General features: G+C 39.4%; 1 protein-coding gene across 1 annotated transcript in view; it reads left to right on the top strand.

Annotated features, from left to right (window-relative positions):
- SIX4 (SIX homeobox 4) overlaps positions 1-2,304 on the top strand; it is a 9,817-nt gene extending 7,513 nt beyond the window's left edge. The window contains exon 4 of the mRNA XM_023515883.1: positions 1,508-2,304. Within this exon, the coding sequence (XP_023371651.1) occupies positions 1,508-2,304 (797 nt within the window). The remainder of the gene's footprint in view (positions 1-1,507) is intronic.
- Positions 2,305-16,657: the final 14,353 nt, after the last annotated feature.

The raw sequence follows: 16,657 nt of genomic DNA, 5'->3' as shown, positions 1-16,657 counted from the left end.
ACAAAGTTTCCCCCAATCTACTTGTCCCCCAGTGGCCAGAGTTAAGGGCCTAGATGATCTAGTTTGCATCATCTCACTGTGCCCATGTGAAGACTCAGAAAGAAAATGGTTTCATTTTCGTTTGTTAGTTGGGGGCATGGAATTTATCTACACTGAGTTATCTGATTTGAACATCTCAGCTTTCCACTTACATTTCTTTTTCTACTTCTGACCTCTATAAACCATTATAGTATGATCCTCAAAAGATGTAAACCTTTTGGAGAAGCATTAGCTCTGGTCCTTTATTTTAATGTTATTTTAGAAAGCACATTTCAGTGTTACCATTAATTCTTCCTATTGCTACAGCACTGAAAATTCAAAACTGGCACAACAAAAGGGAAGAAAAAAACCTTTGAATGTTTTGTTGATTTGACATGACTATGGTTTGGTAAAAGGGTACAACTTACTCTTTACCTATACAGGTCTATACAGGTTCATACGGTTAACTTTTAAGTCCCTAGGTAACTCATTTTATGTTACCATTTTCTGTTTCATTTACATTTGATGTCAGTTACTTTGCAGTCCTGAACAAAGGCATTTTATTTTGCATTTTTGTTTTCTAGCTCTAACTGGCAAAGCTAGCAACAACTATCAACTAATTAAGAGATACCAAGTTGGTTGGCTGGCTGCCTGTAGCTCAGCGGCTAAGGCGCCACCACAAACACCAGGGCTGGTGGGTTCGAACCCAGCCCAGGCCTGCCAAACAACAATGACAACTACAACCAAAAAATAGCCTGTAGTCCCAACTACTTTGGGAGGCTGAGGCAAGAGAATTGCTTAAGCCCAAGAGTTGCCACGGGTTGAGTAAGACTCTTTCTCAGAAAAAAAAAAAGAGAGAGAGATAGAGTTGGTAATAAAGAACTGAAAACTTGACTGAAATCAAAACTTGAAAAAGATTTTTTTTTTCACACTTAGTTCCTAAACCAATAGTTCTCACTCCAGCTTGGTCATCACCATTTCTTGAGAGGACTTACTTACTAAGTCAGACTTTCAAGCAGTAAATCTTGGGAATCTGTACTGGTTTTTGGGGTTTTTTTTTGTTTTTCTTTTTTTGAGACAGACTCTCACTCTGGCACTGTGAGTAGGGTGCTATGGTATCATAGCTAATAGCAACCTAAACACTTGAGCCAAGCAATCAATTGTTTTGCCTTAGTTTTTCTGTTTTTAGTAGAGATGGGGTCTTGTTCTTGCTCAGGCTGGTTTCCAACTCCTGAGCTCAAGCAGTCCACCCACCTTGGATTTGCAGAGTGTAGGATTACAAGCAGGAGCCACCACGCCCAGCATAGGAAATCTGTAGTTTCAACAGCTCAAGGTGATTTTGAACCAGGATTGGGCTAAGTTATTATGCAGCAATTTCTGTATTGCTTCCTTATAGGTATTATTCCTGAGCAAAAAAATCTTATGTGTAAAGAAGTAACTTTTTTATTATCACTTCCATCAATGATAATTGGTACTTTATTTTTTCTAGGTAATATTTCAGTAAATCCAAGCACTTCAGATGGGAGCACATTTACAAGTGAGTCCACCACAGTACAGCAAGGAAAGGTTTTCTTGAGCTCCCTTGCTCCCAGTGCAGTGGTATACACTGTTCCTAATTCAGGCCAGACTATCGGATCTGTGAAACAGGAAGGCTTGGACAGGAGCCTAGCATTTTCTCAGTTGATGACTGTCAATCAGAATGCACAAGTAAATGCAAACCTGTCTTCTGAAAATATCTCGGGGAGTGGCCTTCACCCACTGGCCTCCTCGTTAGTTAATGTATCACCAACTCACAATTTTTCCCTGACTCCCCCTGCACTGTTAAATCCCACTGAGCTAAACCCTGATATTGCCGATGGCCAGCCAATGCCTGCACCTGTGGCAAGCAAATCTACTGTGACATCTGTCAGCAACACTAACTATGCAACTCTTCAGAACTGCTCCCTTATTACTGGTCAAGACCTATTGTCAGTCCCCTTGGCTCAGGCTGCCCTTGGGGAAATAGTTCCTACAGCTGAAGACCAGGTAGGTCACCCCTCCCCATCAGTACACCAGGATTTTGTCAGAGAACATCGTTTGGTTCTACAATCAGTAGCTAACATAAAAGAAAATTTCTTACCAAATTCTGAAAGTAAAGCAACCAGTAGCTTAATGATGCTGGACTCCAAATCTAAGTACGTCCTAGATGGCATGGTTGAGACGGTCTGTGAAGATCTGGAAACAGACAAAAAAGAGCTTGCCAAGCTCCAAACTGTCCAGTTGGACGAAGACATGCAAGATTTATGAACTTTATTTCTTCCTCCCACCCCTCCCCTTTTTTTCTTTTTTGGCATTGGTAGCCAATCTTTTCATGAAGCCCCAAGGACATAAAGCATTTTCCCATTTAAAGGAAAACATTCTACTTTTGCAAATAAATGCATTCGAGAGACCTTAGGTTGATCTGCATGAAGATCACAGTTTAATACACAGAAGCAGAACTGCATTACTGCAGCCTTTTTGTTCACATGTAAGGTTCTCTTTTAAATAGATGGAGACAGAGGAATAAGATAAAATGTATCACATCCGAGTGTATCCTTTAGTTGACTTGCTATACTTCTAAGGTCAAAATGGAACTTGATAAATAGTTTTTTAAATTAAAAATGTATACACATAACATAGAGAATTAAATAGAGCTGCAGACCATTAGAAACAATGTAATTAATTTTTATTTACCTTTACTCCATGGGCATTGATAGGTTAAGAAACATGAACGGTACTCCAGACTATTATTCTAAGGGTATGTTTTTGAAGTTAAGTAGCATATATATATAATGTGTATGTGTGCATATACATAAGTAACATATATGTATACACACACATTTCTTTTTTAGCGTTTTGGAGAGTCTTGGTTTAAGTCTCTACACATTTCCAAATGTGATTGCTAATAGTTCATAGTGTGGCTGAGAACGTTTGAAACTCCACTGAAAACTCTGAAACAAACTTTGGTATGAATGTAAATATATCAGTTCTATAAGTAGGATTTGAGTAATTACAGTGAATTTTATTTATACTGTATGTGTTTCTCTTATATTTCAGGCGCTGAAAAGGAAAATGTTTTCTTACTGTTTAATTTATTTTTATTGTTTGAACAGGAAGTGAACATAGTTATTTCCAACAAAGTTTTACTTTTTGTAGGATTTTAAATAAAATTATTTTTATCAGGAGTAAACTAAGGTCAATATTAATAACACTGAAACAGGAAATCTAATTCCCAGTATTGGGATTTTGGTACTTTTTTTCACATCCTTATTCTTCATTTAGTAACTCTGGTTCATTTAAGTATGTTTTCTATAGAAGTCTATGTGCCTTTTTACCTTGTGGCCTTTTTATTAGTGGTAAGGTACAGAAGTGTCAACAGAAGCACCAAGGGTTCTTTTCAACTACTTAACAGGGTTAATTTCACTACAAAATTGCTTTAAATCTGAAGAAATTAAGTTTCACTAAATATTAGAAAATGTTTATCATGCAAATGGTTCAACAACTAATTATTGATGCTTTTCATTACAATGAAAATAATTGTAGATACCATGTAAAAAAATTGTGCAGGCTATGAAAACAACCATTATAAAGAAAGAATATATAAACTCTATTTAGCAAAATCCTGTCCTGTCAAAACTTAGTTCTAAATATTTTGACTCTGTTGTTACACTCTGACACGTGACTGTTGTTTGCACTATATTATCATGTTTTCTTTAAAAGTAGATCTTTTGGGTTTCTGTAAGAAGCTTGTTTGATAGTGTTGTGAGCTGTGGTTATAGTTTTTATCAGGACTCTGAACACAAGATGTTAACAATGCAAATACATTTAGGTAGTGAGTGAAGTTATTCTCTGGTCTCTAAAAAGCCAGAAAAATGAGGAAATGATCTCTTCGGAGATGACGTACAGTTGTACATAAAGATGTTCCCATATCTTGCTTTTTTAAAGATTCAGAACAAAGGGTCCACTCTAGGCATCTCTACATGCCAATCAGCCAAGCACAAGAGACATAAAGGATTTAACTTTTGCTGGAATTTACAGGCATAGATGAGGAGCCCTATAAAGAATTCCTATCCCATCATTTTGGTGAAGAATTTACTTTTTTTTTTTTGAGACAGAGTCTCACTGTGTCACCCTGAGTCATAGCTCACAGCAACCTCAAACTCTTGGGCTCAAGTGATCTTCTTGCCTCAGCCTCCGAAGTAGCTGGGACTACAGGCATGTGCCACCATGCCCAGCTAATTTTTTTGTTTGTTTGTTTTTCTGTTTTTAGTAGGGTCTCTTGCTCGGCCTGGTCTCAAAACTCCTGAGCTCAAGCAATCCGCCTGCCTGGGCCTTTCAGAGTACTAGGATTACAGGCGTTAGCTACCACGCCCCACCCATTTTTTAAAAAATGGTGTTAGTGAATGTTCCTAAACTGCTGAAACTACATATTTGTTTTGTTTTTTACAAAATCAGGTGTTTTAATGTTCTTTTCCACTCTACCACTACTTATAGATCTTATTTTTTCTGTGGGTGTGGTGATCATGTTACTGAGATGAATTACATGGTTCTATAGTGTAGTTTACATGAAAATGATGTTTTCCATTTGATTGCTGCAGATAGCAAGAGTTTGCTAATTGTTTTTAAATACCCATCCAATAAGGGAGATGGGAAGTTTAAAAAATTATATATGATATATATACACACAACTGGAAAAGTTTTATATAATGTTTTCCAAAAATATAATAAACCTCTCCTTTATTCAGAGTTCTTCCTTTCTTCTCCCTATAAAAAAGAAAAGATAGCACAAAACTTAAGACTTAACCTAGGAAACCCGTTCATGCCTCCAACATGATGTAATTATAAACCTACAATTACTCTAGGTAGCTACACAATATACCAGGTAAGATTCAATGCACATTATAAAGAATTTATTGTTCTTTTCTATTCTTTCAGTTGGTACATAGCCCATGTATATGTGAATGGAATAAGATAATCCCATGATCTCCTTGCACAGCATTGCAAATGTTTTTTGCAATACCAAGGGCCGGACTCAACCCTTGGAGTTCATGTGGCAGAATTTCCCTCTTACATAAATCAGTGCTTGAAGATCTTGCAAATGTCCCTCCCTGAAGATCAAAATAGGGATAAATAAGTCCCTGCAAACCTCAGCCCTGGCTTCTGGCTGTGAGATTTTTGGTTAAGCCTATCTATCTATGCACTCTATCAGCCAGATTTGGCATTTAGCTGTTAGTGACATCTAGCAAAGGACAGTCTGTTGCTTAAAGAGAAGGTGCATTTGTTCCTCAATCAAGCAAGAGCGCCTGTGTTGTACTGCTTCATAGCTCATGTATATCTATAGTCATGAAAAGACTCTGAATTGTACACATTTCAGTGCCTTTCTTGTGTTTATGAAAGGCAGGTAGATGTTATAGCCATAGATAAAAATCCATAGTTAAATCACACACTGACCTTAAATCTCCCTCTATATGCCCTTGTACCTTGCATGTCAGGGTTGGACTATAGGGCATGTATGGCCGCCTGCCCTGCTACGCACTAGACAAGGGTGCATTAGCGCATTCATTCTTTACAATGTTTCGGCAGATCATCTCATAATAAGAATAATTCAGGAAAACTGGAGAAAAGAATTACATATTACAAAAGAGGTTTTAAAGTCTTCCTATATCTTAGAACCTAACAGTTAATTTGTATCTGATTGATACATTTCATGTTAATTTAAATTAACATTATCACCATAACCTTTTATTACTAAACATTATATAGCATGTGACTCTTTTGGCTTTCAGGGTTATCAAAAAAAAATTATTTTTTTGCATGTACTGTATGTTTTGAGGCAACCAGTTATATACTCGATATGGTTTTACTGTGCCTTACACAAAGAGAAACTCTATACAGAATGTATATTACGGGGTGAGGTACCATAGTCTTTACTGCACTGTTAGGTGATGGCACACAGAGCATGTCCCAGAACATTTCTGTGCTTAAATTACCCAACCAAAGAGATCTAAAGTATGTATGTTGTACTGTATGGGGGGTTATGCCTGGACAATTAAGTGTTTTATTTGTTTTCTGAAATGATGTGAACTTATTTTTCTAAACACTATGCTAAATAAACTTTATATTTATACATACCTGTGGTAAAAATTATTTGGGGAATATTGTGTTTTTTAAACTAGGAGTAACCCATCTGACTAGGCAGAAAAACAAAAAATGTTGCTTTTACTTAACCCTGGAAAAGTAGAGAAGAATAAGAAAAAAAAAACACACATTCCAAAGGCTGGCAAATATCTATAAGACCAATTCAAGTAATTTTGGAAAAAGCAGCCTATCAGTCTTTGTACACAATTATGCACCACATACTCAGAGCTGGAGTGAGGTAGATCACATCTTTCTTAAAGGGGAGAAATGTGCCTTACTCATTTTTGTGTCCCAAGAGCTGAATGTGGTGTCTGGCACACAGTAAGTACTCTGTAAGTTTTAATGGAATAAAATAGAATTGTCCAAAGACTCTTCTATTTCCAACCTGTTGGAAAGAGCTCAATATCAGCCAGCCCTTTGGTGTACTGTCTGTAGTCAAAGTCTTGTTACCCTACAGTTAGGGCCACCAATGGTTTGACTGGAAGTTACAGGTGGAATTACATTGCTGCTTAGTGTTTAGAAGACATGGCATGGGTAGTTCGACTCATTTTAAAATTACATGACATCCCTATGCTTCCTACACTGAAGCAGAGAGAAGACTCAGTGGTTTGAGAACCAATTCTACTATAAAACTTATTAAAGCCAAAAATTAATTTCATGTATTATGCCTAGACTTAAATCTTCTCATTCAGTTTATTTACCAATAATTTTTCTTCAGAGAGACAGGGTCTCACTCTGTCACCCAGAGCAGAGTGCAGTGGCAAAACCATAACTCACTGAAGCCTTGAACTCCTGGGCTGAAGTAATCATTTCCCTCCTGAATTGCTGCGATTACTGGCATGAGCCACCATGCCTGTAGAAATTTAGCAATTTTCTATGTCGTAAAGCCAGTTAACACATAGTGTCTCGGTATGGGACACTATGAGTGTGTGAATGAGTATGGGGTCAAGATTGTGGAGTGCTTGTTATTTTTGTGACATTTTAACAAATATTTTTAAGCATTCGATAAGGTAATTGTCCTACATAAAATATTTTTGAGGCCCCTGAGAAAATAGCAAATTAAAGCTGCTGAATGAGAATTTAAAGCCTTCAGCTATATGGTTCCCTTCTACTTTTCCAGTTTCCCTGAAGAAGCAACAAATATGGAAATTTACCCTGGCACATCACCATTTCCAATACAGTTGATAGTAAATACGCAGGATACATTCAGATAATGGTCATTGTTATAAAGTTAATAACACACGGCAATACGACTGAGAATGGGGAATGGTAAGGCTGGAGACGCATACTAAATTGGTCAAAGTAACATTGCAAAAGAGATGTTGGATGAGACACAGCCAGCCAATCTAGAAATCAGTGTTGTAAACATTGCCAACAGCACGTGCAAAGGCCCTGAGGGAGGAGTAGGGCACCCGGATCAGTGTTGACTCCAGGGTCGGGCAATAGATGTGGGCAGAGGTAGGCAGAGGCCAGATCATAGGAAGAGCTTTATTGGTTCATGCCTAATAGTTTGGATGTGAATCTGAGTAGTCCCTGGTGGCTTTTAAGCAAGGAGTGATAGTGATTTACACTTTAAAATATTGCCATGGCTACCCTGGGGGAACTGAATTGGGTCAGTCAAGAGAGCAGGAACTAGGGTACCAGTTGTCCGAACCATTCAGCTATCCCCAGAACTCTGCACTCTCTGAGTGTCTGTCCACTCTGCCTCCTGCTGTCAGCCAAAGCCATTTGCTGCTGCTAGGGGTGACTGTCCCAGCTGAACCAGTCCCCTGAACTCCAGGCTGGTGGATCTAGCTCCCTAACATATTTCCAGAAGGCCCTTGTCAGCTGAGATCCTACATGAGGACATTAAATTCTCGTTTTCTGCCCCAGCTGTTGCTCACTCTGTGTTCCTCATTGCAACAGCATCTATTTACCCCATTAGTCAAACAAAAGGTCTGGGATTCACTCTGGAGTCTTCCCCGTCTTCCCTCTCATGTCCACTGGAGGACAAGTCTCAGTCCTCTCCTTTACTGTCTCTTGAATCAGCCTCTTCCTCTCCATTTCCAGCTTCCTCCGCACTTAGCATTTCTCCACTGAGTTACTACGACTGCCTCCCACCTCTCCTTCACCCAGCGTCTGGCCCTCATTTTGGCGACATTATAACTACACCCAGGTGGAACTTCGAGAATTTGGCTTATCCCAGCCTCATTTTCCAGTTTAAAATCATTATTGCTGGGTGGCGCCTGTGGCTCAAAGGAGTAAGGTGCCAGCCCCACGTGCCAGAGGTGACGGGTTCAAACACAGCCTCAGCCAAAAAAAATGCAAAAAAAAAAAAAATCATTATTGCTCTTCATTGCCTGTAAAATCCCATTTAAACCCCTTACCATACAGCCCCGCCAAGATCCAGACCCCGCCTCTCTGCCTGCTTACATCTGTAGCTACATGAAACCCTTCCCAAAAGGGACCAGGTTCATTTATAACAGCCTGATCCTGAAGACCCATTCAGTGTCACAACAGCCAGGAAGCCTCTTCTCACTCTATGAGTAGAATTGTGCAGGGCTCTATCTGTGATTAGAGAGGGAGTATAATTTCCCTCAGTGTGGCACCTGCATCACTGTCATATGTGTCTACCTCTGTGCACATTCTTCTTTTTCTGACATTTAGTATTATGCATAATAGTCACTTAAAAATCATTTGTTTAATAAACAGTGACCCTAATAGACATCCATCCCTTTAAATCATTTCACTGCTATGGATCAGGAAGCTATATGGCTAAACTGGTTAAATATTATCCCTATTTAGAGAACAAAAATAAGTCAGTACATTTTGGGGTAGAGCCTAAGAGTGGTTCTTTGAATCTTTTAACATCAGTGGAGGGTCTTTATGGTAATTATTTCCCTTACTGTGCCAAAGTTTTTCCACTTGCAAGTCTCAGGCTGTGTTTCAAATAATAGAGGTTAGGCTTGGCACCTGTAGCTCGGCAGCTAGGACGCCAGCCACATACACAGAGTTGGCGGGTTCGAACTCAGCCCCAGCCTGCCAAACAATGACAACTACAACCAAAAATAGCTGTGTGTAGCTACTTGGGAGGCTGAGGCAAGAGAATTGCTTAAGCCCAAGAGTTTGAGGTTGCTGTGAGCTGTGACGCCACAGCACTCTCTACCCAAGGTGACATAGTGAGACTCTGTCTCCAAAAAATATAAAAAATTTAAAAAAAGAGGTTAACTAAAGATTGACAGATAAGTGAGCAATAGCAGAAATGTACTCACTGAACCTTTTATTTTTTTGAGACTTTTTACATTAGTATTTCAAGATAGCAGTGATGTACAAAAAAGCTATTTGTACTTATGTATAGATATATTCTCTAAAAATACTCTCTGTGGATATATTGATATTACTTGTATTGGAACTAATAGATATCTAAGGAGTCTATGAGGGGTAGTAAATGAAACATAGAGGTGGGCATCAGGAAATCTGACTTCTAACCTGCTTTGAGATTTAGGAAATATCAGTTCACCTCTCTGGGACCCACGTTTCTTTGTGAAATGGGTATGTTGGATATGATCATATTTGAGATTCATGCAGTTGTAAGAAAATAAAAAGGTTTAATAAAATGCACTTACCCTGAAGAGTTAAGATCCAATTAATTAGAGAGCAAAAGTACTCAGAGGCCTCTCAAGGGCTACAAATGTAAGAAAAAATCATTGCTACGGGGTCAACAACCTATGACCCACTATGATTGTTTAGAGGTGTACAGCTAGGTGAGGTAGGTCTGGTTTTATTCTTTTCCACCTACTCCCCCAGTATTCACTTTGCTCCTGCCTCTCCCTCCGGCATTGCCCTACTTTCCAAAGTGCCTTCAGTAATCACCCTGGTGTTGGTGGTTAAGTTTAAGGCATGATGATGGCATGTCATACACCAGGGCTGATGGGTTCAAACCTGACCTAGGCCAGCTAAACAACAGTGACAACTGCAACAATGAGAAAAAAATAGTTGAACGTTGTGGCTGCTGGCTATAGTCCCAGCTACTTGGGAGGCTGAGGCAAGAGAATCACTTAAACCCAAGAGTTTGAGGTTGCTGTGAGCTGTGACGCCAGAGCACTCTACCAAGGGTGACATAGCGAGACTCTGTCTCAAAAAAAAAAAAAAACAAGTTTAAGGTCTGATGATCCCAACCTTCCACCCAGTTATGAATGATAAATTGTAGATTAATAAAACCGAGCAAGGTATTCCCTGTTTCTAAGCGCAGCAGGCATGCTAGTGTGTGTGTGTGTATGTGTGTGTGTGTGTGTATGTGTACTAGGACATGAGGAGGGAAGGTTGGATAAAGAGAGGGGCAGGTTACCTATCATCCTTTATCCATTTCCTTCTTTGTGTTTTCTGCTTCCTTCCTGGGTATTAAGGAGTAGACAGCATGTACGTATCTAATCCAGAGCCTGGGAAAATTCCCTTCCAGAGGATTCCTGTATTGAAAAGACAGGTCATTAGCTATAATGAAACCATAAATACTAGCCATAGAAAAACAAGGACTATTTGGTTGCAGAGGTTTTTTTTTTTTTTTTGTATGTGAAATACTTAGGAGATGTGCTACAGAGAAACCAAAAGGACACATTTTGCTGGAAATTAGGGAAAATTTTTATTAATTTTATATTCAATTTTATTTCTTTAGTAAGTATGTTCTTGCTATGTTCCTTATTGAATAGATCACCTTAGATATCTTAGTATCTTAGTATAAATGTATTACTAGACCTTAGATATTATAGTGTAAATGTATTACTAGTTACTTGGGAATTTCTTTTTAAAATAGGCTCTCACCCTTTCACCTAAGGCGAGTCTGCAGCGGCATCATCATAGGTCACTGCAACCTCAAACTCCTGGGCTCAAATGATCCTCCTGTTTCAGCCTTCCAAGTAACTGAGACCACAGCCCCAGCTAATTGCCCAGGCTGGTCTCCAACTCCTGACCTCAAGCAATCCTCTGGGCCTCCCAAAGGGCTAGAATTACAGGCATCAGCTGCCACGCACCGTTCTTGAGTCTTAGTTAGTTTTTCCCATTCTATTGCAAGGAACTTTAGTCCATTGAAATGCTCCACAAAAATGGATTAAATCTCAACAACTTATATTTCAGAAATGTGTTTTTTGGTTTTTAGGGATTTTTTGTTTTGTTCTGTTTTTTTGAGACAGAGTCTCACTTTGTCATCCTTGGTAGAGTCATGGCTCAGAACAACTTAAAACTCATGGGCTTAGGTGATCCTCTTGCCTCAACCTCCCAAGTACCTGAGACTCCAGGCACCCACCACAATGCCCTGCTGATTTTTTGAGACGGGTTCTTGCTCTTGCTCAGGCTGGTTTCGAATTTCTCAGCTCAAGCAATCCACCCTTATTGGCCTCCCAGAGTGCTAGGATTATAGGTGTGAGCCACTATGTGTGGCCTCAGAAATGTGTTTCTTAAACTCTATGCCACTCTTGAATGTTCGCGAGGCACACAAGCATACTAAACTCTCTGGAAAAGCCAACAGTAAAGAAATGAATTGTGAATTTGCATGTTTCAGCTTTAATTGGACACTAGCCTTTTTATTCTAGCAATAGCTCGATATCTGTCATTATCTGATAAGCTAGGAGTAGACAGACCTATTTTGTAAAACATTGCCTTAACTCAGAATGAGAATGCCCTAGTGAGAACATTCCGGGCACTATGCAGGCCAGGGGAGCAGCTATTTAGGGCTTGTGTTGCACCTATCATGCCATATCACTTTATGGAAGGACATCTGTTAGGAAACAGGCCTATCTGCTGCTGAGAGGACCCAGATTACAACGGCTTTATTCCTTTCAAGTCACAGTCCAGAAGTGAGTAGCCTAGGCTGACAAGGTAACTCTGCCTCATCAGGTCATCCAGGATCCTAGGTTGGCAATTGGTCTCTGCAATTCTCACCATTGATTTCTATTTTGTGTCTAGAATACATGCCTCCTCTTTAAGAAATAATCAAGATATTGCTTATATCACGTTTTACATATCTCTAGCCCAAAGCCAGTCAGATGTCCATCCCTAGCTCCCAGGAAAATGAAGTCTCTAGCTGGGTGGCCATACACCCTGCAGAAAGGTGGGCACATTCTATTCCTAGAAGGAAGAAAGGAAAATAGACTCTGGGACTGAGGAGGGGCTCAATGAGTAGTATCTGCCACCAAATTTGGCTACTTCCTTGAAGCCTATGGAACTCTCCTTTCTAGAAAATAGAATGGAAGTCATCATATAATTGAGTGAAAATGCCACTTTTCCACTACAGATCTATACATTCCATTTTTTTTTTTTTTTTTTTTTGAGACAGAGCCTCAAGCTGTCCCCCTGGGTAGAGTGCTGTGGCATTACAGCTCACAGCAACCTCCAACTCCTGGGCTCAAGCGAGTCTCCTGCCTCCGCCTCCCAAGTAGCTGGGACCACAGGCGCCCGCCACAACGCCCGGCTATTTTTCGGTTGCAGCCATCATTGTTGTTTGGTGGGTCCGGGCTGGGGATTCGAACCCGCCACCTTAGGTGTACGTGGCTGGCGCCTTAGCCAGTTGAGCTATAGGCTCTGAGCCTACATTCCACTTTTAATCACAATAATAAACATCATTTTAAAATTATCATCATCTTTTTTTTTTTAGACAGTCTCACTTTGTCACCCTAGGTAAAGTGCCATGGTGTCGTAGCTCACAGCAACCACAAACTCTTGGGCTCAAGATTCTCTTGCCTCCCAAGTAGCTGAGACTATAGGCTCATGCCACTGTTCTTGGTTTTTAAGCAGCTCATTTTAAAATATTCACACTCATCACTAATCAAAGAAATATAAACTCCATGAGAGCAAGGATAGCATCTCACCATTATTGTTAGAGCAATATTCTACACTATAGGTGCCTGGGAGATAAATGTTGCATGAATGAATAAGATGCAAGATTTTACAATGTGGCTGGGCTCATGCCTATAATCTTAGCACTCTGGGAGACTGAGGCAGGTAGGTGGATTGCTTGAGCTCAGAAGTTCAATACCAGCCTAAGCAAGAGCTAGACCCTGTCTCTACAAAAATATAAAAATTAACCAGGTGTTGTGGTAGTAGTCCCAGCTACTTGAGAGGCTGAGGCAAGAGTATTGCTTAAGCCCATGAATTTGAAGTTGCTATGAGCTATGACACCACAGCACTCTACCCAGAACATCAGAGTGAGACTCAAAAAAAAAAATGAGATACTATTATCAACTATTAATTAGTAAAGATTTAAAATAATGATAATGCTTAATGCTGATGAAAATGTAAAAGGGCAGACAATTTCATTATTAATTGGTAAAGCCTTTCCAGGGGGTAGTTTTTTAAATTAAAACTACAAAAATAAACAAGATTTTGCTGATCACAGGAGTAAAATGTAAAAAATTGTTAATACATTAACTTGATGGTGGTTTCAGGAACCATACATTACTGATGAAAGTCTTTTGACATAACCATTGAGGAGATATTTTGGGATTGCCTATTGCAATAAAAATGCATATACTCTCACTCAGCAATATCTCTTCTAGAAATTTGTTTTTAAAGATATATTTTTCAGGCCTTGCAGGGTGGCTCATGCCTGTAATTCTAGCACTCTGGGAGGCTGAGGTAGGAGGATCCCTTGAGCTCAAGAGTTTGAGACCAACCTGAGCAAGAGCAAGACCCCATCTCTACTAAAAACAGAAAATTTAAAATAAATAAATAATAGAAAAATAAAAATAGGAAAATTAGCTGGACATTGTGGTAAGTGTGTGTAGTCCCAGTTATTCAGGAGGCTGAAGCAGGAGGAACCTTGAACCTAGAAATGTAAGTTTGCTGTGAGCTGGATTGATGCTAAAGCACTCAAGCCTGGACAACAGAGTGAGATGCTGTCTCAAGAGGAAAAAAGGAAAGAGATATTCCTATTTTGTGATATTCCTATATATAGGAGGGTACATATTATAGATGTGTTTGGAGTGACAAACCCTGGAAAAGGCTTAGATGTCCATCACTGGTCTGGGAAATAAATGGCACATAACTCTTAAAAAGATCTATTGTTAAAACAGTGATAATCAAAGTATACAACAGTATTTCTATAATACTATTTGGTGGGTTTCTTCAAAAGTGACAGGAATATGTACACACACATAGAGATAGTCTGGGGAAAAGAAATAAGATTGAAGGTCAGAGATGGAAGATGACTTGTTTACTTTTATACCCTTTTAATTTGTTTAATCCCTTTTATCAGGTATCTTTTCAGCAGAAGTAAAAAACTTTGAAAATCACTATTTATAATCTTTGGCTCAGTAATTCTCTTTCTAGTAACATATGCCAAAGGATTAATTTGTGATACAAATAAAAAATATTATTATTTTTTTTTTAGAGACAGAGTCACTTTGTCACCCTGGGTAGAGTGCCATGGCATCACAGCTCACAGCAAGCTCCAGCTGCTGGGCTTAGGCGATTCTCTTCCCTCAGCCTCCTGAGTAGCTAGGACTACAGGTGCCTACCACAACACCCAGCTATTTCTTGTTGCACTTTTGCCAGGAGCAGGTTAGAACCTGTCACCCTTGGTATATGGGGCCAGCATCCTACTCACTCAGCCAAAGGCGCTGCCCATAAAATTACAATTATTATGTAGCATTTTCAGAGATACTGGAACATGATAACACACCGAGGTCCTTAAGGGCAGCCTTTGACTGATTTTACAGAACAAATCCTTTTATTAAAAAGGGTGAAGCAGAGAAAGATGAAGCTTTTCTTGCCTTCTTTGGTGCTTAATAAAGAACAATCTTGAAATCAGAAGGCTCCACCGTTTTAGGAGAAAAGAAATGGGGTGGGGAGGAGCTTAGTTAATGGTGGTTAAGTATGTAGCTAGGATGGTGTCAGTTTTGCCACTTGGGAGTAGCACTGTGAACGTGTATTATTGTTTCTTTATCCTTTTCTGTTTGATACTAGTTCAGACTCTTCTGGCTTTAAGTAAGAGAAACTCAAATCAAACTAGCTTAGTAAAAAAGATATTCATTGGCTCCCGGAACCAGTCAGGGCTCTGATGCTTATTGGTTCACCTAAACAGTTATGAGAACTGACCGGTTTCTTTCCAATTTTCTTTTCTGCTCCTCTCTGGACTTTGAGGTCAGTGTCTCTAGGGTAGGTCTGTCTTCTCCACAAGCCTTAAAACCCTGTGACCAGCAGCTTCTGGATTCACATTTCCTAGTTTTGCCACTAGAAAAACAAATAATGTCCCCCTCATTCTTTGAGGGGGTGGAGGAAGTCCACTTAAAACATTCCCAATGAGTAAATGAGGTGAAGGCTATGTTATTTAGTAGGATGTAAGTAAGCACTCCAATTTGTACAAATAATCAACACATTGAGTCCCATAATGGCGTAAGTGTATTTATGATCTATGTACAAATGACTGAATAAAAAAAAAAAGAATAAATAAATAAATAAATTATATCATATCCAAAAAAAACTTCCCAATGAAAAATTCTCATTGGCCCACTTTAGATCACATGTCCACCCACAGACTGATGACAGTGGTCAGGCTGGTGGTAATGAGAGAGTGTCATTGGCCACCTTGGTCCACTGCGTGCTCTTCCCACAGTTACTATGAGAGGAGGGCAGATTTGTGAAATGAGACATCCACTGGGCAGATGTTAGTGCAACGTGAGGAAGAGTGTGATGTACCTGGGAAAGAAGAGAGCTGCTGGGCTAGCAGAGGCCTACAAGTCCACAGCACTTCTCAGTGACACACTGTTTCACATGGGTAATCAGGAAGAGAGCTTTAGAATGGAAAAAGAATACCACCTCCTTCTCTCTCCCACTCGTCCTGGGGTTCAGTGGTATCTCTAAAATGCTTCCCTACAGACCTTCTAGTCATTTGGGAAGATCATTACATTCACTTCTAATTAAAACTTGGAATCAAACTACACCAGGCCATAGTAAATGGTCTAATAAAATAGTTTTCTGACACCCAGAACCTGGTTAGTTTTTTATTTCCACTTTACCTCCAGGCAACGGAAACCCTGCTTGCAACTGAGTGCTACCCTATGGTTTGAATTTCAGGGTGAGGCTCAATTCCTAAGGCCCTGGTTTCTACATTTTTCTGCCTCTCTTAAAGTAGCCAGGTCTGTGTTTATTGATGTTCTCAGCATGATGCAAAATACCCTTGTTTACTCTGGACTGTCCCAATGAGCAAGGAGTCGTGTCTGTGTTTGCCTTCCTCTGTTTGATTTGTTAATTCTTATTGTGTATTTCGGTAAGTTTCTGTAAATATCGCTAGACACCTTTGTTAATGACTGATTATTTCAATAATGAGAGGGAGAAAGATTATACAATATGCTCTACTTTCTTATGACTTAATTCACTACTTTTCTGTAAAATTACTAGAGTAGGCACCAACTTATAAAGAAATAATATGCTTTTTACAAATTTATTTTTCAATCCAACAAAAGCAACTACTATTATGTTAGATACAGGATAAAAATTACATAGAATGGCTCGG

The sequence above is a fragment of the Otolemur garnettii genome, unplaced genomic scaffold (genome assembly GCF_000181295.1).
Source record: "Otolemur garnettii isolate 467f Iridium unplaced genomic scaffold, OtoGar3 scaffold00081, whole genome shotgun sequence".
In the NCBI taxonomy this organism is placed as follows: domain Eukaryota; kingdom Metazoa; phylum Chordata; class Mammalia; order Primates; family Galagidae; genus Otolemur; species Otolemur garnettii.
The sequence above is the reverse complement of the archived record's forward strand: the minus strand, read 5'-3'. Positions and strand labels throughout refer to the sequence as shown.